The 23,571-nt window shown below is 37.3% G+C and overlaps 1 protein-coding gene across 3 annotated transcripts in view; it reads right to left on the bottom strand.

Moving 5' to 3' along the window:
* Nucleotides 1-1,348: 1,348 nt before the first annotated feature.
* rbm6 (RNA binding motif protein 6) overlaps nt 1,349-23,571 on the bottom strand; it is a 28,227-nt gene continuing 6,004 nt past the window's right edge. For 2 of the 3 annotated variants that reach the window (XM_015347366.2, XM_069189368.1), the window contains 19 exons: nt 23,461-23,530; nt 19,161-19,234; nt 11,764-11,838; nt 10,801-11,077; nt 9,149-9,306; nt 8,803-8,903; nt 8,646-8,703; nt 8,279-8,330; nt 7,515-7,591; nt 7,305-7,419; nt 6,861-6,958; nt 6,176-6,451; nt 5,633-5,785; nt 4,670-4,735; nt 3,796-4,017; nt 3,570-3,644; nt 3,202-3,272; nt 2,749-2,818; nt 1,349-2,287 (listed from right to left, as the gene is read on the bottom strand). In XM_015347366.2, coding sequence (XP_015202852.2) covers nt 2,189-2,287; nt 2,749-2,818; nt 3,202-3,272; nt 3,570-3,644; nt 3,796-4,017; nt 4,670-4,735; nt 5,633-5,785; nt 6,176-6,451; nt 6,861-6,958; nt 7,305-7,419; nt 7,515-7,591; nt 8,279-8,330; nt 8,646-8,703; nt 8,803-8,903; nt 9,149-9,306; nt 10,801-11,077; nt 11,764-11,838; nt 19,161-19,234; nt 23,461-23,530 — 2,187 coding nt within the window. In that variant the 3' untranslated portion in view covers nt 1,349-2,188. The remainder of the gene's footprint in view (nt 2,288-2,748; nt 2,819-3,201; nt 3,273-3,569; nt 3,645-3,795; nt 4,018-4,669; nt 4,736-5,632; nt 5,786-6,175; nt 6,452-6,860; nt 6,959-7,304; nt 7,420-7,514; nt 7,592-8,278; nt 8,331-8,645; nt 8,704-8,802; nt 8,904-9,148; nt 9,307-10,800; nt 11,078-11,763; nt 11,839-19,160; nt 19,235-23,460; nt 23,531-23,571) is intronic. The other variant, XM_015347367.2, reaches the window with a different exon arrangement.

The following is a 23,571-nucleotide window of genomic DNA, read 5'->3' as shown; positions in this document are numbered from 1 at the left end:
TGCAAAAGGATACATCACAAATTTGGGAATATTCCAATTACTTATCATAGCTGCCTCCTGTGCATTACATTAGTCTCTCCAGGTGTCAAGAGCTTTTAATGCAATGCACATGAAAGGTGTGGGAGCGTGGCACTATCGGCAGGCTCAGCGCCCAGTTTTTGTTGGCGCCATAAAGGAAGCTTTTGTCTGGTATTTTTGCACGCACATGTCAGATCTTACCCGAAGCACCTCACTCCCCAAAATCCTGAGATCTGGTTCTGCGGCTCAAATCAGGTAATTCATGTAATGATACAATGTTAATGATAGCGATCACTGGACCTGCAGCTGAGACTACAAGGCTCTGAACTGAGAGGTTGTAAAACACAAACGAGCCAAAACTTGACCCTGAGGAACAATTTGTTTGGACATCTGAAGTACACAGTGCATGATGCATGGGTTAAAGATCATTTCTTGGCAACCGATAGAGGTATAGCTTAGAAGAGTTTAATTGCCAAGCACTTCTGGTCTGTAGGACACAGTGCTAAATATACTGAGATAAAAAAAAACATTTTTCAACTTATCTTGTTTCTACATACTTAAGGTACCACACTTGTTCAAGGCTCCCTATACTCTTGTCAATATAATGTGAGAAATGAAAATACACTTTGCTGCCTTCTTCTGGAAGCTGAAGTGAATTCTTCTTGTCAACAGATCTATGGTTATGCTGCCATCTATATTTTAATATAGGTATTGCAGTGTTACATAGTGTATATGGTAATCTTCACTCGGATCTTGTCACCTTCACTTCTTGAAAAGAAGGAAAAGACATTAGATTCATCTTCTCAATTAATTTTAACCATTATGCCATTTTTCTATAACAGGTGGGTAGCTGCGTCAATATGCGTATGCTGCAAAGGAACAACAGGTTTATTCCATGCGAAAAGAGAAGAAAGAAAACACGTTTCGGCCGTGGAGCCTTCTTCAGGTGTGTGAGAAGGCTCCACGGTTGAAATGTTGTTTTCTTTCTTCTTTACAGCATGGAATAAACCTATTAATTATTCTATCACTGTTGATTTAAAGATCCTCTTAAGGACATGATGTGCAATTTTAACTTGAAGACAGCCAGGCTTAAGTGGTTCACCGGAAAGTCTCTTAATTTCCACTTATGAATGTCAGAGGGTTATCTAACCCCACACAACACTGAAATACCTACAATGTTAACCTTTGGTACAGTTTACCCCGGTAGAATGTATTTTAATATACAGCATATTTGCTTGGATTAATGCCACACCACAAAGGTAGCAAGTCCTTTTCGAGTACGATTTTCAAAAAGCAGTCAATGCCAAATTAAAAAATAAAATGAAGCCAGTGATCTACAGACATTTTTACTTTAAAAATGTACACTGAAGACATTACAAAGCACATCTGGGAAAACAAAAATATAAAAATCATTGTGTTAACAAAGAAAGTACAATTGTTAGCGTTGCTGAAACCATCCTGTGGCACATAAATCAAGGTTCCAAGTGTAAAAACTAGACATACAGTATAACAAAGGTCTTTATATTCAGCTGGTGGGGCAAACTTAATATACAGCTTTTTTTGCCAACATCATGGTATTATGCAGCAGCACTAATATACAGTCCACTGCAGGCCGACCTTACTTTGTTTCCTTCACATCTGGACACAAAACTCAGCTTTCAGAGATGAAGTGAAGGTACTATCACACCTGTCCCTCCTTCTCAAACAAGGGAAAGTGCAGAAGATGCTTGAGTCAAATAGCAGATATCGTAGTCTTCCTACTCCTGATTACTGGCCAAAAAGCCACAAAGGTAGTGGCAGACGTCATTTGTTTCAAAGATAGTCACTAAATCACTTTTAATTAATATTATTTACACTTGTCAATGCTATTTTTGAAGTGCACTGAACACTGATTTCTGCTAGTGAACAGTAACTGTAACTAGCCTTAATTTTCTACAACTTCACAGTAAGGCATATCCCTTAGAGGTTATTGTCAGGGCACTTTCCGTAGCCTGTGTGGAAGAAGTGGGTTTGTAACACTTAATAAACCCACATTTGGTAAGAGTTTCAAAATGAAGCCAGTCCACAGCATGAAAGGAACAGCCCTATGATGTTTTGTCAATGTGCTCGGACGTAAGACATTTTTCAGAGACATGGGAAAAATTAGTTCCAGAAAGGCAGTCCTGGGCAATCATTCCAACTCCTTATAGCGGGCAAACATGGCCTTTCGAACAGCCTCCCGGTATGTGGCAGGGGTCCTGACCTGCGTTTCCGAGCCCCTTTTCTTCTTCTGAATTTAAGATCATGAGAAAAAACTGCATTAGGTATCCAATACCAGACGAACAACAAATTGAGTAAAAATAAGATTTGACTTGGCAGAATTAGGATGTAATATTTATTTTAAGACCATTCAAAGACACATAATATCTGCAAGTATATACCAAGAGGGAGTCAATCTTCTGTTGCTTGTTATATTAGTATATAACTTAAATAGCTAAGAAAAATCTAAATGAAAAGTTTAATTGTTAGCATTGTAAAATAACCTTATTAAATTGTTTTCAATATTTATTACCCGTGTTTAACACTTTAGATGGCAAATATTCAGACCTAAAACATTCCAGTACATTTCACTGCACACACTACCTTAATTATGAAGTATAAGCTTTAACAACAGAATTACTTCTAAAGGCTGAAAATCCAGACGAATGAATCCCAATGCCTGAATGAAGATGCAGGCACCGTCTCTCTTACCTCAAAAGACTCCTCCTCCCCTGAGTTTGTCTTCACACCCCCTGCCTTGCGGACACCCTTTTCTACGTCACTGTTCAAACATGAGGGAGACAAAGAAGGTATTTTCAGGGGGGTGGCAGCAAGTCTGAAGTGTATGATTCTGCAACTCAATTCATTTAATGGAATATTCTAAATATATATAATGTAAAACGAAAAACATTTACACTAATGAACAACCTCATGTTATTCACTGGATTTTGCTCTAATAACTTTGTAGCATTGGTGAAAAAGTTTGAAAAGGCTTATGTCAACCAAAACAACAGATTCCTAACACTCAAGTCGAGTTGAAGGGAATATTTCAGTTTGTAAAATATTACACTGTGTAAGGGTTTTACACATTGCTTTTAATTTATCATTAATTATATTAGTCCCCAAACCAGACAAAAACTCTTGGTGAGAAAAAGAAGTACCTACAGTGAATCAGAGCTCTGGTACTTTCTTCGTTTGGCTTCAGTAGGAGAGCTGGTCATATCTCTGGAACTCATCTGGAGTAGCAGTCAACAAAAACAATCGTTATCGACAGGAGATACCATAGCCGGGTAATATGTGTTGAAAATGCAATTCCTTTTGATCATGGAAACGTAAACCAATAACATAAACCTTAATTAGTCTGTAGATCAAGAGAAACCTCAACGTAAATAATATTCATTTTGTTTTTCAAACAAATTTTGAATATCATAATATAAACTAATCAGGGGAGGAAGATGAGACCACTAGACATCACAAAGGGTTTGAAAATGGAATTCTGAAGAAGAGATGAAATACTATATCCTCTCATTCACCTCTCTCTCCTGGCTTTCAAGAGCCTCCAGTTCCTTCTTCGACCTCTTGATCTTCAGGTGTATCTCCATGTTTTGCTAAAATGACAAAAAAACAACTAAGAATTTGCAAATGTCCCAAGATTCAGTGACAGAAAAGCAGAGATTAGCAGTTTCCCAAAATCAAAAAGTTGATATGAAATCCAGGAATATTTAAGAGACCTTCACACTTATCCCAAAATGACAATACCTTATGGAGATCAGACAGCTTCTGGTGCCTGACTAGAGCATCCTTATTGGGAAACTGCCTCCGGCAGAGCAAGCATGCCATCTTTTTCCAGTCTGTCAATCGGTCCTCTTTCTCTTGGTGGCTCTTCACAGCCCGTGGCTCTTCCTTTCTTTCCTCTTCCTCCTCCTCATCACTTCCTGCTCCATACTCCGATACCAGCATTCCAAGAGAGCCCAACGGCCGCTACACATGGGGAAGAAACAGAAACCGAGTGTTCTGGATCACTAAAAGCAAGAGGCCAGATTTAAAATCGTAAATAAAGTCTTTACACACCAACACTATGTTTGAGCACATATCAAAATAAGCAATACTGTCCTGATACCTGTGTAGAGAGTTCAAGATATATTAGTTATACATTGCAATTAGTTATTAATAAAACTCTACTAGAGAAAGGAAAACAGGAATAAAAATATTTGGCATTGATTACAATGTAAAACATGAACAATTATATATTATGTCTAACAAGAAATATTAGTTCTAAACAAAATATTATTTTAAAAAAATTTATAAAAAAAGTTTTGAACTTTAAAGTATTCTTCAAAACGGTATACTCTTAGGTTAATTGGCTTCTGGGAATATTGGTCCTGGTGTGAATGTGTTTGTGTTTACATCTGTTTGCCCTGCGATAGACTGGCGTCCTACCCAGGGCGTATGCTACCTTATGACCACTGGTTGCCAGGATAGACTCCAGGTCTCTCCGACCATGAGTTGGAAAAAGTGGTCATAATATCAATGTATAGATTTCTTGCTGCCCAGGAAGGACTAAATTTATTAGCATGCTCCATCCCCTGGTTTTCCGGAGACTTATATAATGGTTAAGAAGGCAAATCAATACCTTTAGAGCCTTCTCTTCTTTCTTTGGTGGAGCAAATGGCTTCTTAAAAATATCATCTGCTGTGCCCTGTGGTTCAGAAAAGGCAGGCAGTGAGCAGGAAGAAAAGTAAAATCAGATGCCAGTGACATACTATGGGCCTCAAATTGAATTTGGCGCCAGTTGTGACAATTTCCAGCAATATAAGTTTTAAACTGGTGACATCAAAAATCCAGAAAAAGCATACACTAAGGGGAAAAAAAACCTAAAGTAATTCACAACATTAACATATCTTGACTAGACATGCAAATGTGATCTGGCTTTCCAAAATCATGCTCCTGGAATTAACTTCTTACAAAGCTTTTGATTCTGCAGCAAATGTTCTTATAAATCATATATAAATAAAAAATATCCTTATTGGCCCTTCGCAGAGTCTCAGAGATTGTTTTAACAGAGCAATAACCTGAGAATCATGGTTATGGGAAAGCCACATTTTAGATAAGAATAACCATGTAACCAACGAATATGAATTTAGAAAATGCGCAGGAACTTTTATTTTAAAAATGATCAAACTGTTAAAAGAGGGAAAAACTTTGTGATAAAGGTCTGTGATAATTTGTGGAAAGTAGAAGTAGAATGACAGCTGATCAGGGGTTAGTAAATGTGACATGAGACACGGATGGGAAAAAACATTCAAGGCTATGATCAGCCTTGTATTGGAATGAACAGTTTTAACTATTAAATGGGAAACTGAGTTAACTTATTGTAAATTTAAAGGGATGTCAACATAATTAAAAACGAACACCAGAAACAAATAGCTCTACTTATAACCCCCCTGACTAATTATGACAATTTGTTTGGTTATGTCATGGTTGCCAGAGGAAAAACTAATATCAGTCCATTGACTGGAAAAAGTAATCAAAAGGAACATGCCCTGTGGCAAAGAGCAGTCTGGCACAAGGTGTGCTGCTCCCTTCCTCTGCTCACCTTCCTCTCAAAGATTGCAAATGCTGCATCTGCAGCCTTAGAAGCCTTTTTCTCCTCCGTGTTCCCTTGAGGCTTCAGGACTGGAGAGGGCGCTCGGATGCTCTCCTTCTGTCGATTCTGGATTTTGGCCCATCGCTCCATATCTTTCATAATCTTCAAATACATGACATATTAATGCATTTTCGAATAGTTGTGAATTCCAAGGGATGTCAAAATTGTAAGGGGACTGTTAGGAAACGGGTGTAAACAAACCTCCCACCCATTTTCAGTCCCTTTGTGTTTTACAAGAGGCTGTAAATCACACCACTAGAGTGATTGAGATGGCTTGCTTTTGTAATCCCGTTTGCAGCCGTGTCTGAGCAGAGTAAGCAATGGCAACAACAGTTCTAGCTGTTCTTTTGGAAAAATGTGTGCAGTTTTAAGAATAGAATAAAGGAGATTTTGAATTCTACCTCATAAGATGCTAGAACAAAGTATAGTCACAGGCAGAAAACAGAAACATAGTGTCTTTGTGAAACAATGTGTCAAAGAGGAACACTGTACCTTATGTGCTGCCAAGCTTCGAGGCTTGTCATCCTTCTCTTTCTTCTCTGGCTTGTTCACCATGTCCTCTTCCTTCTTGTCCACGGCTCCCTCACTGCCTGTTGCCTTTGTGTCTTGGGGTGTCTCCTGGGGCACCACCGCAGAAGCTGTGACTGTTGCGGCAGCTGTCTGGGAGCTCGGGGGCTGAGTCTCAGCTGTGTGGCCTGGGACAGGAACATAGTCCTTCCTGACACTGTCCCAGTACAGGTACTGCTGAGTCTGCGCATTGTAGAAATACTAGTACAACAAAAACAATGAACAAGTCAGTGTTTTTTTTATGATCACAACAGTGAAAAACCACCATTTAGTTTTAAAAAAAGGTATTCTAGAAATAACAGAATTAATTACTGTTAAAATGGTGATTAAAAAAATTCTGTAAGTTTTTAATAGTGTAAGCTTCAATACATATATCTTACATGGGCAAAATGTGATTCACAGGGAAAGACAGTCAATTTCACCTAATTATCAACAAAGAATTACTTGCAAAAAACGGTACACCCTCTTTGTCTTTCAAGTAGCTGTGAATAAGAGATCTTTCAATGATTGGTTACACTGAATGAGACTTTGTCACCCTCGTCAAAACCCCCACCTCAAAACAAAATGTTTACAGACTGAATAAGTCATTTATATTATTCCCAGCACTTACCCTAGAGTTAGGGTCGTAGTACAGAGTGGTCTGGGGATCATAGTAGAAGCCAGAGGTAGCATCATACAAGTATGTTGACACATCAGGAGCGACAGCGTCTGTAGAAAAGTTGATAAATTCAAAATTCCATACTCAAAAGGAACAAAGAAACAAGCTTAACTGTGGTGTTTAGTTGCGCTGTGTATATATCTTTACACAACTTTCTTGTAAAAATATACTTAGTTTACGTTAGGTTTTTAAAAGTAGAGATATTCGATCTTCAGCCTGGTTCAATTGCAGTATATCAAAATTCCTTATTTTTCTACAGCAGGAACAACCACCTTTCATTGTTAACAACTCATCATAACTACTAAAATTCAACATTCTATTAAAGGGGAATTTTATATTATTGTCAAAACAGGTTACTTAAATATTAAAGCTAAAATAAGCATCTCCTTCCCTCACCATAGCTATAGGCATCAGAGCCATCTCCCACTGCAGGGGTGATGGCAGCAGAGGCCTGGGGGTCCGTAGTCTGGTAGGGTTGAGCAGTGGCAGGAGTCTCTAAAAGGCCTGTACCCTGGAACAAGGGTGAGAGAACAAAAACGGTCAATATGGCAGCTCTGGACTTGGAATCTGTAGCCCCCTTGTTGATGGACTACTTGCTCTGAATACCTGTGGCAGATGAGAGGTTTGTAACTGAAGATCAGAGCTCAGCGTGGCATCTCCACTGACTGCAACTGTTGTTTCCCCTAATAAACAAAACAGCAAAAGTAAATTTCCACACATGGATTTCTGTACAGCGCAAAAAGTTGAAGGACCTTGTATTTTCCTAAATATAGTAACAAAAACATAGTGCTCATAGCTGGAGGGCTACACAAACGTTTCCTTTGATTTACCTCTAGACAGCATCAATACAGGACATAACCAAACTGTCTCATCATTGAATTTGTCAAATTTACAGCCTCCAACAAAATGTTCCATGGTCTAACACAATGCTTAGGATAACTGTATCATCACCTTTAGTGTTTGTCACTTTGGTTCAACAAACATCCCAAACGATCCAATTTTCTCTTGAAAGAGTCCTCCATCTCTGAGAAGTATAACTATTCTAGCTACGTATCCCACAAGCAGCAGCTCAAAGGGCAAAGTGTTAACAGGCTACAGGAAGTGTTAGCTGGATATGTCCCTTTTGGGGTTCAGCAAAACAGCAATTTCAGTAATTGGTCTGGAAACTTGCAGCAATGGAAAGGAGGTATTTCATTGGTATTAGTTGTTTATTTTCAGAAGTCAGTAGATCCTCATTCTGTAAGGTACTGCCACAGAAATTGGTTCTTTGGAGAAAACACTTTCTCCATGAAGAAACTAGAAAAGTTTAGTTTTTGTGTGGACTAAAAAACCCTCCGTGGTTAAAAATCAGGAGAGGAGAAAAGCCCTACCTTGAACGACAGCGGGGGTCCCCACAGAAGCTGGAAGAGGCTGGGGATAGTACTGTTGTTGAAAGAGCAGAAATCCATCAACATCCTGCATCCATTTCCATAGGTTTTACTGAACAAGTCCATCCCCCCCCTATCTCTGTATACATTAATGATGGCCCTGGCCCAGTAAGATACAATACTTCTAGATTATATTTCCAATCAAACCATTTGGTCTTTTTAAACCAATTTTTATTCTTTTTAACTTTCATTATACTGAATCGGCTAGTACAGCAGCAATATTTAACAGTTTTCCATTATTTAATACAAAGGATCACAAAACGTTTGTAATGTCAAATTCTTAGTTCCTAGAAAACTGCCAGACACTCACCTCTGCACTAAGATCGGGATATCCCAAAAGCGAAGGTTTTTCAAAATCCTTCTTAAAACTAAAAAAAAAAGAATCACAGGAATGCATGTTAACCAGATTCGGTGTTTGTGAATTGCACACGGATATGGAAATTAGGTCAGAACCAGAATTCACTAACCTTTGATTTTTTAAAGGTCTTGCTACTTCCACATGTACCCTGGCACCATCAATTATTAAAGGCTGGGGTTTGGTGAGTAGTTCCACCAGATGAACAACTTGCTGTGAAAATAAATAAAAAATAGTTCACACTGTTATATTTTTTAGTGTACATGACCTGACCTGTGTTTGGAAATACACTGAAAATAATGATCTGATGTCAGAACTACTGCAATCAAATGTATATGTTGTGTTATTTTTACAACAGAGCTGTTGCTCCTACTGAACTTCAAAATATCACTTCCAGGCATATTGACAGAGTTCACTGGGAAATGGCACTGCCGTAATGGAAACTATAAAGGGCTCACCTCATGTGAATCCATGTCCACAAAGCAGAAACATTTGGACCCCACGGGTTTGCCTTTCACTAACCGCACATTTCTCATATCAAGGTAGGCGAATGGGTCCAGAGCCTTCAGGATTGACTCAACTGTGGATGTGCACTTCACATTTTTAATTATCATAGCTGAAAACACAAACAAAAATGGAAGAAACGTTATTGCCCCTTGATGACAGTCACTGTTTAAAGTACCAAATTATAGTAACACAAAAACCTAAATCAGAACAGTTTCAGTACTACTGGCAAGCCTTTAAAACAGATAAGTTAACTGACTTTCTTGCAGAATGATGTAAATTGGAAAGATAGCTAAACTCGATATTTGCATTTCAACTGCCTGATAATGAAACCAGGTAGTCTCTTTAAGTATATGCTGACAGATTACACAGGTGGTCTACTTCCACCTGCATCCCAGAATCACTGCTGGAATTGCATTACATTCTTTTGGGAACAGTGCTTACATGTGAATAAAACAGCACAGGAGAAGAGCTGATGCTCACACACCTGATACCCTACAAGGGTGCCAATACTGTATTAATATAAATATTTTACGACAGTAGTGTGAGGTTGCCCCACGCCTGGTGTGTTGGGTTCAAAGATGCCTCCCAGAAACTATAAAATCTTAATACTTTCTCAGCCCCTTTACACTAGGAACATATCAGATGTGCTAAAACTGCTTTCTCTAGATGTTCTCTTTCATCTGAACCCAATCGAGCATTTTAAGGATATACTGGAACACCACTTTGACAGTGTCAATAGAGGAGCTTTTCCACCTCAATCAGGCATTGTGTTGACTGACTCTCCCATGGAAGAATGGTGCTGCATCTCATTTCTAAGAGTGCTTCCATTCAGTCCTCTAACAATCTATTTCTTAATGGCATGGGCAAGAGAAACTTCAACGGCAGATATACAGTATGATTAAAAAGAAGTCTAGTTATTTACAGTACAATAAACCACATTATGTAGGACTACCAAGAGACCCTACAACTGAAAGACTAGGAGGTTATTCAAACAGAACAAGCTTTCTTGGGACAAGTTCTATTAGCAGCTGCAAAAAGGCTATTACACTAAACTGGCTTATAAAGAACTAACTCTCCAACCTATGGACAGTGGTTGTCATTAAGAAAATAAATGTATGTGATGGAAAGGGTTCTGTAGACTGCAGATGATTTTTTCTGAAATACTCAAGCTACTTATAGACGAGGTAGAGTGACCATAGGACAAATGAGTGTAATTATGTATTGAAAAATTAGAAAAGTTAACTAAAAGGTATGAAACTACTTCCCCCATGTTAACAAAAATATAAAAACAACTGAGTGAATGTAAGACTGCCCTAGGTTACAGCAATGTTACTAAGCTCATCTGTATATATTTTTTTCTTGTTCATTTGTTTTGATAGTAATTTATTTGGATTTAATAAAGAGAAATTATATTTTCACATTTATAGTAAAAGTGTAGACATACAAGAATTTGCGGTACGGCATCTACAAGTATACGGACATGGAGGAGTCTCAAACTTCCTTTCATGGGTGTGTGTGCATGAAAAAATGAAAAACACAATAAGAACGAATGTGCAAAAAAAGACTTGTGAACTGGAGTAACACGATTTTCCACAGCACTCACTCTTGCTTTCCTTGAAGATGGGGTCGACGCTGCGAACTGCGGGGCGCGAGTTCCACGTGCCCCAGAACTCTGCAGGTTGCTGTTCCATCGACTCTTGCCAAGAGGCATCATCCTGGGGTTGCTGGAGCCAATCTGTTTGAGACTCGGTCTCCCCAGGTGGGTGCTGGGAACCGGGCACCTCGGGGACAGGCTCCAGTGGCTGAGGCTCTGGGGGCGCTGGGGCTGGAGGACAGACCTCCACAGACTGGGGTTCCTCAACCTGTGACTCCTGCTGCACCTTGTTTAAACACAGAGGAAGGATTTCAGCAGCACCATTAGCAAGATCCTCAACAGGGAATATCAATAAATAACTGCTAATATAATAACTTAACAACCAATTTGCCACTAGTACAATGCAGAGATAAGGTTTCCACAAGGAATTATGTCTCAGTGACGCTTCTCTTAAGGTCATACATTTGGATGAACATTCCTAAATAAAACAAATACAACTATCATTTTATTACTATCTGAGTTGCAGTTCTAAGAACACTCTCAGGAATGTTTGCCTAGAATAGTGGCACTGAAGGAGCCTTTAGCAGTTTCAGGTTATATGTAGGTTATTTTTCCTTAAACAAATAAATTATAACAAATCTCTCATTACTTAATATGTAAGCAGCAAATGTCAGTTTGGAAGACTATGCATAGAAACCATAAACTGATTTAATGGAAAATGAGATTTTCCCATATTAAAAAGATATAGTACATCTTTATTAGAACTACTGAAATATGATGCTATTGCTGTTGTCACAACTGGCAAATTCAGACTTTTATGCTTTGCATTATTAGTGACAAAACCAAGAAAGAAAAGAAAACTAACTGTGCCACGATGTTACGCAGTAGCATCATATTAAAACATAGGAAGATGTTCTATAGAACTGAGAAACAAAACAATGATTAACACCCCAGTAAGATGTGGATACTTACAGCAGAAACTTTGTCATTCCAGTCTGGCTCGGCATATTGCATCGTCACAGTTTTGCTGCCAATCTTCAAGGCTCCCTGGAAATAAATGAACATGGTTATTTTCCATCAAATCTTTACTTGCATGGTTAAAAATAACAGAAAACATTTATTATCTTATTAAAGTGTGTGTGCATTCAGCATGCTTCACCGCAGATATGCTCTATAATGTGATGATGTTCAGTTAACAGAACATGTATCTGCCAAGATGAAGACTTAAAAGAAAATCATTTCATACACATACATGTGAAACGTCTGCGCTATCTGATATCAGCTTAGAAGAAAGAGCAGTCATAGTGGCCATTTAAGGTGAGAAAATGACAAGTTTTCCCAAGCGTAATTCAGTGGGATGGCTCATGAATAAGCTAATGCGAATGTCGCTTTTTTGTTTGAAAACTGGACAATTCAAAGTAGTAAAATGAGGCATAAAGACACCGATATTTGAGACCCATGCCTGAGTGAAAAATACGTTTTTTTTAAATTGTTCTCTTGTGAGGCAGTACTCATGTACAATTTGACAACCTACAAGCTTTTAACAAGGAATTAAAAACTAAGAACTATTAACGACTTATGAGACAACCAACTGCATTCACTTTTCTGACATTTTGGTGCTATAAACAAAATGTATATATAAATCTACAATACTCAAATAACTCTACTACTGATCTCGGATGATAAAACTATAAAGGGATACATCTCGATGTGCACATTGAAAATATGCACATATAAAACTAAGGGCCAAATAACATTTGTATATGATACATGGGATTTGATGTTTTGATAAATATCAGTAAAACCTTTTCAGGAAGAAGTGTTCCAAAGCATTCCAGGCTATGACATATTGGAGCTTGTTCAGGCATGCAAAATGCTCTTTTCGTGAAGCACGCTGCCAGCCAATACTAAAACTCTTAAATTTTCAACATACAGCATGCATCTTCATTCAGGTAACATGATAGATGCAAAGGAGGAGCAGAGCACACTCGAGCAGATAATTCTACACTTTCAGAAAGTTTTTGGATGGTGAAATAGCCAGTACAACAAAGTAAACCGTGACTATTTAGACAGCTACAAATTTCAGCTCATAACTTAGTTCCCCAAAAAATCAAACACTAAATGCTAAAACGTCATAAAAATTACACTGACTTCAATTTTGTTCTCAAGGTTATGCTTGAGGTATGCAACTTTATTATTGAGAATACAATTTAGCTTTTTGCTTTATAAATAAAGAGATTGTCTCTAGTCTTAGTGCATTCAAGGTTGAAAATACTGCAATATATACCATGGTCACTGTATATACAAAGCAGTAAGATGTCACTTAAAGCAAGACTTCAAGGAACTTAGTTTAGCCAATGAAAAAACACAAAAACCTACATTAACTAAGGGTATCAATGAAGACCAGGAAACATTCATTTCTTCAGTGCTTTAAATTTTCCAATTTATCATGTAGATGCATGTTTTTTTATATAGCCAAGTATTCCAGAAGGCAACAAATTGAGCTAAGCATTCAAAATATTTGTACTATAAAAGTCAAAGATCTTAGCCTACCCACTTAACATCAACCAATTGATCACATTATTAAAAAATTAAGTTACGTTAGATGTGCAAAGATCTTCACAAACTGCAGTCCCATTTATAGTAGATTACATAAACTTGCAGACATCTCAAACCAGTTCAAATTTAATTAGTCACAAGTGTAAAATCCAAATAGATGGTTTAAAGTACATAAAGGTTTAAAGACAGATACAGTATTCTTTCCTAATGGAAGACACACAGTTTCTTGTAATAAATACAGCAATAGCACATAAAATTCCTGTTGAAAATTGGCTAAAATTTTGGATGCAGGCATTAAGTTATGAAAGTGACTAATTTAATTACAAAGGGCAGCAAAATGGATGGATGATTTCAGACTTAGTATTAAACCATTACAGCATAAACCAAACTATAACGTTTTTTTAACATAATCCATTTTTTAATTGTTAGATATTTCTTTCAGAACAATATCTCTTAAAATAGTCACATCTGAAGCCAAGTAATAAGTGATTGTCAGTGATCTTAATTAGGTAGGTCTGTACTGTTTTGCTCTTTTAGAAATCTAAATCCCTATTGTTAAAAACTACTATACTTGTAAACCTCTATGAATGTTCTTGCAAAATGTATAATGAACACTTCAACACTGTACCAAAGGTCCTAAAAAAAGTAAAACAAATATACTTGGTATGAATTACTAAAAATAAATTGTTACTTTACATGCCAGTGCCCTATTAGAGCATGCCTGATAAAATTAATTAAGGAGCAAAAAAAAAAAAAGTGATACCAAGTGATATCGGTGATACCAAGAATAAAATACTTAATAGTAATTCTGTAATCAAAATTTTAAGTATAACAAGAACACAGTCTTTTAACGCGGATCTGCGATGCTATTTTTAAATTTTGGGGTTATAAAGAATCAGCATCGATGAGTTCATTTCAAACCACAATAAAAACACAAAGTATACAATAACATGTAAACCTCCAAATTACATCACAAAATAGAGAAAATGCCCAGATATGCATAACACCATATTACCATTGTCTGTGACTCAGAATGATGCAACAAAATATCTGATGATGTGCAATGGCCCTATTACATTAAAAAGCACATTTGTGACTATATCCCTTTTAATACAATAGAAATATTGTTCCAAGTTGTAAAACCATATTCAATCACATCTTAACCTAGGTCTTAACCATAATTATGATAAAAAGGATCACCTAAATTGTTTTTCTATCAAGCTCTGATATCACCCTCTCCTTGCGTTTTCTTTTCATTGTTTGCTTTTTATTGGCATAAACGGTAGGAATGGCACCGGGTTTGAGCACAAGTTTTCGTTGGGTAAATTAAATGAAAATATTTCACATTATGAATTGTCAGGCTTCATAATCATGTAAACTCCAAAGCCGAGAAAAGTTCAATATACATGTCCTATCCCAAATTAACTATTTAAAAAAACAATACATTTCTGTTGCAATAAAACACATGCCTTAGATTAAGCGAATTTTTCCACTGCATTAATTAATCCATAACTTTAAGAAACCGACACATACAAGACTACATTTTAAAGATACTTTATCTAGAATACTGACTTGAACAAGTGCAATTGAATTGAATTCAACATATCGACTTTGGGACAATTTTGCTGACAAATAATACTTACTTGTTAAGTCTGCATGCAGATCACGTTGGAACATTCCTGTAGTGAAATATCTGCTGTACAACCTGTCCTTATTTACTCGTATAACGCACTGAATCTCATATAGAAATGCGTTGATGGGACCAACATCAGTGCCCATGTTTATTACCCATCTCTTGGCTAGCTGAATATCCCTCGGAAAAGGAAACAATTCTTGCCAACTCTCAGTCTCGTCCCTTGGTAAGACCAGCATTTTGTGACAACACAGAGACCATACAGTAATTTTACAATTTTGTGCTTAATTTGGAATTTGTAAAATTTTGCGATGCCTCCAATTAATTTAAATTCGCTACCAAAGACATAATAACCAGTCCGAGAAATTGGGACTTCAGTTCCCCTTTAACAATTTTAAAACTGTTAATGGTGGCAGGCTTTCTAATGTATCCGGGCCATAAATTCCACTGAAATAGTGCTGATTTTGGAGATTAAGAAGGCCTGGTTCAAGAGATCTCATATATGTTCACAGAATGTGAATCATGTCAGTTTAATAGTTTTGTTTCATCCGTATCTTCAGATCATTCACCTGTAAAGTGAAAAGACTGCAGCAGTAGTATCTAATTTTGGTCTGCAAGGATTAGTAACATAGCAGTGTGCGAACACCAGTGGCTTAGATCCTTTTGTATTAAAAAAAAAAACAGAACACTCTAAAGATATGGAACATTTGGCACCAGAACTATATAGGTGTAGGATTTAAAGCGATAAATGATTGCAAAAGTCACCGCCTCAATCACAGCTGCAAGATTTTTCAGTATAACACTGCAAATAGTCATTCTATTAATGCCATGTTTCTGATACAAAAAAGAAATACACATCCTGGGAAATTAATTGAGAACCAAAATCGTAATATTTAACAACTGAGTATTAAAGAGCAATTTTGGTATAGCTCAATATCAAAGAGTTTAGATTTAGAGACAGCACAAGATGCAGTTTCGGGAACATTGCGAAGACAACCAAAATTAACCCAAGAGCCATTAGGTGTAGATTTACAGCTTTAAGGTATATAAAAAGCATCCATGGTGTAGCAGAATGCTGCAATAACAAGTCTCCTTTAAAGGAAGGCATTTTGTTATGTGTAGCCGCTCATTCTGTCTAACAAAGGAAATGCAATTGACATAAATAGAAAATAGCTAAACACCGCAGCCTTTTTGTTCTACAAACTAGATGCCTTCTTCACTTAATAAAGGTGTGAGAAGTAGTCATAAATCAGCAGTCCCACAAGTGGCCTAGATGCAGCTCACGAAAGCATCTGCACACATGGCATTCTCAGATCTCTCAATGACAAAGCTCACAGCAAGAAAACATTTGTACTTTGCTTCGATACTAGCAACTGAATTGAGAAACTAAAGGAAACAAAGGAAAAAAACATTCTTAACTTTGCCTTGAGTGTTTGACAGGTTGCGGGCAATACTGCTCAGGGCTTGCCGCATCTTGTTTTTTTGCAGGAGTGACTGAACACTGGCTTACAGACATTTTTCAGCAACAAAAAGGTTTCATTATACGGAAGGCAGGAAAAGGTAGACGCACGGAACAGATCTAATCACTTTCTAAACCTTTCAAGAAGAAAGGGACATCATACCTACACGTCTTACATTTTCCAGCTCTAATTAGTTAATGCAGGTGTCATCAGCACAAAACCTAGAAAAATCATGGTAATAGCTATGGACCATGTAAAGCTTAAGCTTTTTAGGGAGTTAATTGCTGGAACGCATGTAAAACCCATTCAGGTACCTTCATTAGAATCACATATTACTTCTAATGAAAGGATTAAACAATCTTGCAAATCATTTTTCGGAAAAAAAAAACTACATTTACTCATACCAAACGTTGTCGTAAAAGAAGAAAAGCTGCAGATCATGCAACCGTCCCAGCAAGGAATCAGTCATGTGAGAAAAGGATAAAAAAAAATCTTATGTGGAAAGGGACAATATTCTGGGAAGAAGAGCAAGGTTTTGATTTTGTTATGGTACACTAAAAATCAAAATCAGAAGCTGCTTTTACAGCTTCTGATTAGGTGTAAGGCTGTGCCAAGTCAGAAAAGGCCACCAAAAGGAGAAGAGCCTTCAAGTCAAGAGCCTTCCGACCAATATGGCTTTGGAAAAGCCCCAGAAACGGATACTGTGGCATAAACGGAGTTACCAGTGAAACAAGCCCCTCTTCCAGGAGTCCAGATAACCTGGGGAACACCCCCAGCACTGCATGGCAACTGCACGACAGAAGTCTAACTGCGCATTCCCTCAGTGGTGTTCCACATCTAGATTAGATCCAAAGACCTGAAGTAGCTGGTTATCCCAGAGGTCATCACATCCAAATTGTTCTTACCGCTGAGAAGGGAAGCACAGATGAAACACACTGTTTGGATGATCACACCTGGCCCCAGCTGAGCCCGACTGGCAGCTAGAAGCATCAGAGACTGAGACCTGATCGATCAGAATTGATCCATCATTAATCCACCATTTGCCCACAGGACAGACAACATAATTCCTAACTGCAAGGAAATTCAACCCCTATGCAGAGTGGTATGACACCAAAGACAAAAAAAGAGCATCTGTTCTCTTATCCATTTATCTAATAAATTACCAAACTAACCTATAAATACATTTAATTTATATTCTCAATTACCTACAATCCTAGACTCCGGAAATGAGTTTAATAGTTAGCTTAAGTAACCACAAGCACCAATGTTTGCATTTTTTAAACGCATCTTCAGTTTATTTCTGTTGATCACTTATACCCATTTTCCCCAAAAAGCAAAACCTGGACTCAGCGGCACCAAGGTTCAGAGATCCAAGACCCGCAACGCAACCTCAGAGACTTCGAACACACCACAAATCTTTTCATCATGAAAAGGCGAGGCTTGAAGTAAACAAGAACACCTTCCTTTCTCTGAAATATAGCCAGAGGGGTTTCCACTTCACTGTAAACACTACCAGAAATGATTTACCATATTACGATGGGAAAGAAAAAATAAAAATTTCAAATGTATGTACTAGAACACCAGGAACACAAGCATTTCCTACAAAGCCAAAACTTATCTCATAAGGCACCGCTAAGATTAAACACCTACATATTTGAAAACAATGCATTATACAGAATGACTGAAAAGATTAAACCCTTCAAGGAATAATGAATGACCCAAGAATAAAAGCAAAAGTGATGGAATGACCAAAAAGCAACAATACATACAAGTAGACCTTGGTATTTATTTTACCATTTTAAAATCCTTCTAGGCTTAAACCTTTTACAAACAATGCATTTGTTTTGCATTTTAGCATGTTTAAACATACCATTCAATTTGCAGCAAATAACATGACCAATACTAATTTCTAATCGTTTCAAAACATTTCAATTAGATGAATCAGCAGAAATGTAGCATGAGTACATAAGAGAAACCACAGCTACCAGACTTTCAGGGTAATGGCACATATGAGCATCACTCCCAAACATTTTTTTTAAAGCGTTCACTTAATCTGCAACACAGGAATTAGCGTATGAAAGAAAATCGCAATCGAGTCCAAACAAATTAAGCCAAATTAAGAAAGGAAATCTATAATAAAAATATGTACTCAAAGAGAAGATAACATATTATGAATAAGAGATCCCAGACCATATGGTTAAATGTCGTACCACTGAAAACTCCCAGCTTGCATATATCTATTTAACCCTTATGTAAGTTTTAACCAATTATCCCTCATAAAAAACTGGAATATCCATCAGAGATGCTGTAAAACATCAAAACAGATTGATGAAGTCCTCCAAAAATGGATTCAAATCAAGCTCAACCTAACAACCATACTAATCCAATCCATTCACTGTACCTGAGAAAGGTATGATGTCACTTCTCTGGCACTATTTTCCATAAATTAAATCCGAAATCATTTACCTCCTTATATTTTCATGAGACCAGACAAAAAAAAAAAATGTCGAACCAAATCAGAACCACGTCAAACCAATGTTATTTCTTAAGCATCTCTAGTAGAAAGCAACTCCCTCTCTTTACCAAAACCTTGCACACGTGGAACCTTCCTGCCCACCACCCCCCTGCCATGCCAGCCCCCGCCCACACCCCCAACCACCCCAACTCGCTTCCTGCCCAGGGGTGACAGCAGCCGCAGAGCGATGAGGAAAGGCCACCTGGTTGGACTCCATGAAGTGGACTGCATCCTCGAGGTTTAAAAACTCCACATAGGCGGTATCGTAGCTGTAACCTGGGGACAGCATTTAAAATACAGATGGATCTGTGTTAGTCATTGGCCGTCATGAACAAAAATCGACAAAACATACACATCTCAGACCATTTACAAGCATAAACTACAGCGGCGACTCTTTTGAATTATGAATAGGAAAAACGCGCCACACTTCTCTTTTTCATTAGAGGATGCGTTCAGAGACAAAGGGAGGCGAAACGAAAACCAGAAGGATGAAGAATAACGTTATTGCAATTCGCTATACTAGAATTTGGATGGGATTAAAGCTACGTGTTACATCTTCTAAGAAACTGACCTAAATGCGTTTTAAAAAATACCAACAGCCAGAGCTGCACAAGATTGGTCATCCTTAAATCTTCATACTCCAGAAATTCACATGCATTTTTGTGTCTTAAAGTTCACTTTTTACTACCGTGGCAAACAAACTTTGCAGTCATTCAGGCTCTCTTCTTCATTAGGTTCACTTCTTCATTAATGTTTTTGTTTCCTTAAGCACATGTAACTTTCTGGATAAATAACTGAAGATTAAATGCTACCAGATGCAGGTTTTAAAGTTCAGCCATTTACAAGAGAACACCACAACGGTAAATATAATTTGTTAAAGAGAACAAATATTTGCACATGGTTATTACAAAAAAAACTGTTACGAGCACCTTTGGTGCTTTAGGGAGAGTAGAAAGGGGTGTCCCAACCTGCAGTATATTCATAAGTATTCATTTATGCAACAACTCATCTTTATGTGCTAGCAAGCACTTTACGTCAGTGTGCCCGAGTGCTTTCGGAAATTCGAAGGATTCATGTCACAGTGATTTCAAAAACCAAGGTAAAACAATAAGAAAATTTGATAATTTTGGTCTAATAAAACATTTTAGAAATCTGTTCTGTGTAAAATGATATTCAAGTTCATTTCAAAACTGAAGACAAGAAACGGAAAATGCACGGTTTTGTCTATATGCTGTGCACTAAAGTGAAGCTTGTACATTTCAAGTTTGTTTAAGATGTAGAGAAAATGGAGTGAACCACAAGGCTTGCTCAAGACTAACAAGAGTAACATCCCAGCTGGGATCTAAACCCATCCCCCTCCATTCTCGGAAGCCCCAATCATTACTCCATGCAGCAGCTGCATTAAAACTCAGATTGTGGTTTAAATATCTATACCGTTGTTAAAATATCTTAACTACATTTTGACTACCCAATAGTCTTGGACAAGAGCCAGATCAGGGCCTTAATCTATATGCATATATACATAGTGTTGAAAAATGACAAGTATTGACAAGATGACACAACTAACCGTCAAAATATGATCCTATTAATATAGCCTCATGTACTAAATCTACTATTTCTGCCTTTTTTATTACGAACATCCCACTTTGTTTTCAGCCTGCTAGCACACTTTTCTAACTGTGAGAACAGCAAATACGTTTCCCTCCTTGAGCTTGAACAATGCCAGTCCTGTATTTCAAATGGTATTATCCCTACATATAGGTGTATGGATACTGTATGATACCACACTAGTTTACTGCCAGTGCTACTATTGTTGGTAAAATACTGAACACTGCATCTCAAGGCTTGTTAACCCATATCTCCTTTGTCTGTTTTGAGATATATGACCCATCCCTAAGAAAAAGGCATATGAGATCTGCATATGATCTGAATCAGACACCCAGTTACATTAAATTCTGATCAAAATTGTATTAGGTCACAAAATACACCACACACTCTCTGTGTGGAAACACATGATCTATATTTTTAGGTGTACTGCTCACCACTAATGCTAAATATTGTGCTAATTATTCTGGATGCTCCATTAACATTTCAGGAATACTCCAGAAACTGACACATACATCACGCAATTTCCAATAAACTGCAACTTTTTCAAACGTATTTGCCGCTGGAATGTGATCTGTGAAATGGTGCTATTTGTACATGGAAAGAAAGAAAAAAAAAGAGGAGGGTTAAAGAAAAGCTTCTGGCTTACTCCGCAGTACAAACAATATGCCATTTTAGAAGGCTCTCGGCGATCAAAAAAAAAAAGTTTAGACCACTATGACCTCTCTTCTCACAAGAACAAGAAATTTGAAAATTATACCATCTTAAAACAGCCCAAATTTTGAGCCTCATTCACATGGCCGGAAAGTCCATTGCAAACACCTACAGGTCATAAGAATGTTTAATATTCTCAATTATAAATGCTACAGTGCCTGAAGTCTGAAGTTGTCCCCTGGGTTTCTATAAAAACTGCCTAGGATTCTGTCACAATGTAATGGATCTGGAATAAAAATGGAAAAGCCACACAACTCCTCACGTTTAAGCATTCAGGATTACCTACAAGTAGCATAAATCGGTCATTCAGTAAGTAATATCTTGGAATACAAGTGTGGAATTTCTACACAACTTTAGATCCTCTGAGGTATTAATGACCTGAGTAGGAAAACATCCTACAAAAAAACAGGAAGCAACAGAATAAATTCAGTACAGCTCTATAAAGTTCATTATCTTTGTTTTTAAAAACTGTCTTTCCATATCTATAATTGCTGCTTAATCACCACAGTTTCTTCACACAGGACATATGTGCCTTCATGGCACAAAGCTAAACCACAATAAACAAGCAGTCAGTACTTTGGCAGTAAGTTTGGAACACTCCTTATGAGCCACACTACCATTACGTTCTGAATTATAATATTCACCACACTACAGTTCACCACAGAAGGAAGGCGTAAAATACAAAAAAGTCCATTTTATACATTCAAATAATTTCCAAAACTTTTTCTAAAAATGCTGGTTTTATACCGACACTGAAAAACACTGAAATCCATTAACAACAAATATATTTTTCTTCTTAAGTTCTTTAAATACTTCAGGTTTACAGAAGTTGCCTCTATTGTTTATCTTTGCATACAAAAAGATATGACAAAAAATATAACTGGACCAACCATATGAGAATAACTATTATACTACATAATACATGTATAAATAACTACTGTAATAGAAAATGGTTAAATAGTATGACTATCTGAGGAATCTCTCTTTTAAATCAACTTTTCTTTTAACTTTTTTCAGTTACTTCTCCATAATTATACCCAGTAAAATCATGAGGGCAGAGTCCATTGATCTGAAGTGCAAGTCTAACTGCAGCAAAAGTTCCTTGTTTATAGTGGCAGTGCACAAAATTTTGCAGATGGCATGAAAGAAATCCGTTGAAAGTGTAAAAAGGAAATAAAAACAGCAGCAGAAAGAGAATTCTTTGTAGAAGGTAGAAAGTATATTGCGCACTAGGGCAAAGTGAAAACTTTGATTTCTGCTGAATAGTTGGGATTTGGGGTGTTCAGCATACTTCTATGAGTAATGATGTTGCCTTCAACAGTAGATGCTAGTGCTGCGCGGGATGACTCACCGACTCAGGTTCGCAAAACATTTTCGATCGGGTTAGGCGAGTACGGGTTTGTTATGGAGCGGGTTCGGGTCAGTACTTCTATCATTTTAAACCTGGTCGAGCTGGTGCGGGTTCGTTTCTCACAACCACAGACAGGTGGGGGTCAGAAAAAAGGTGACCCGCACCTCACTAGTAGATGCTATAGGGAGTACTCAAACACTGCACAAGCAAAACAAAAATTCCACACATATTCTTACGAATGAGCAGACAGATGCTCATTAATCACCATTTCTTATTAGAGAAAAGTGAAACATTCTGTTACAGTCAATCATAGATGAATACTATCATAGATTGACACTGGAAGTTAACTCTCCTGCTCCAGCCTGGAGAGTTGATATTCCATGCGTTTGCTCATAAGGTCCCTGAATACTTCCCATTTTGAGAAATAATTGAGGACTCATCAAAAGAACTCTTGAGTTCAGAACTCAAACATATTTGTGGACTAAATGAAGATAAGTACGATACTAGTTACATTACCCATAGAAACTTGACAATGTTTATCATAAAGAGTTCGCTTAACTGAATTACCTATGCATTTGTTTGCATGAAGAAAAGGGGTTTAAATTTTAACATCAGAGTACTGTGATACGTCACATGTACTTTAAGACTGGTTTTCTTGTTAATTATATTTAATAGAGAAAAGGGAAACAACCAAACATCATTAGAACCGACAAGACTTCGAAGAACAAACTTTAAAGATTTTCGAAAGACAACTAAGATGAATGTCGTGCAGCGAAATGGCCTTCAAGCCTTGTTCTAATCACTCTATTTCTCTGTAGTTCTGCTCTCTCACCTGGTACAACAGCCTTTATTTTCATGCCAGGTATCGGAACTCCATCTCGAACAGCAAACGCAGAAAGGATCTACAAAACAAAAAAATGAAAAGGTATTGAAAAAGTTACAC

The sequence above is a fragment of the Lepisosteus oculatus genome, chromosome 4 (assembly GCF_040954835.1).
Source record: "Lepisosteus oculatus isolate fLepOcu1 chromosome 4, fLepOcu1.hap2, whole genome shotgun sequence".
Lineage (NCBI taxonomy): Eukaryota > Metazoa > Chordata > Actinopteri > Semionotiformes > Lepisosteidae > Lepisosteus > Lepisosteus oculatus.
This window is presented reverse-complemented; position numbering and strand designations above follow the sequence as displayed.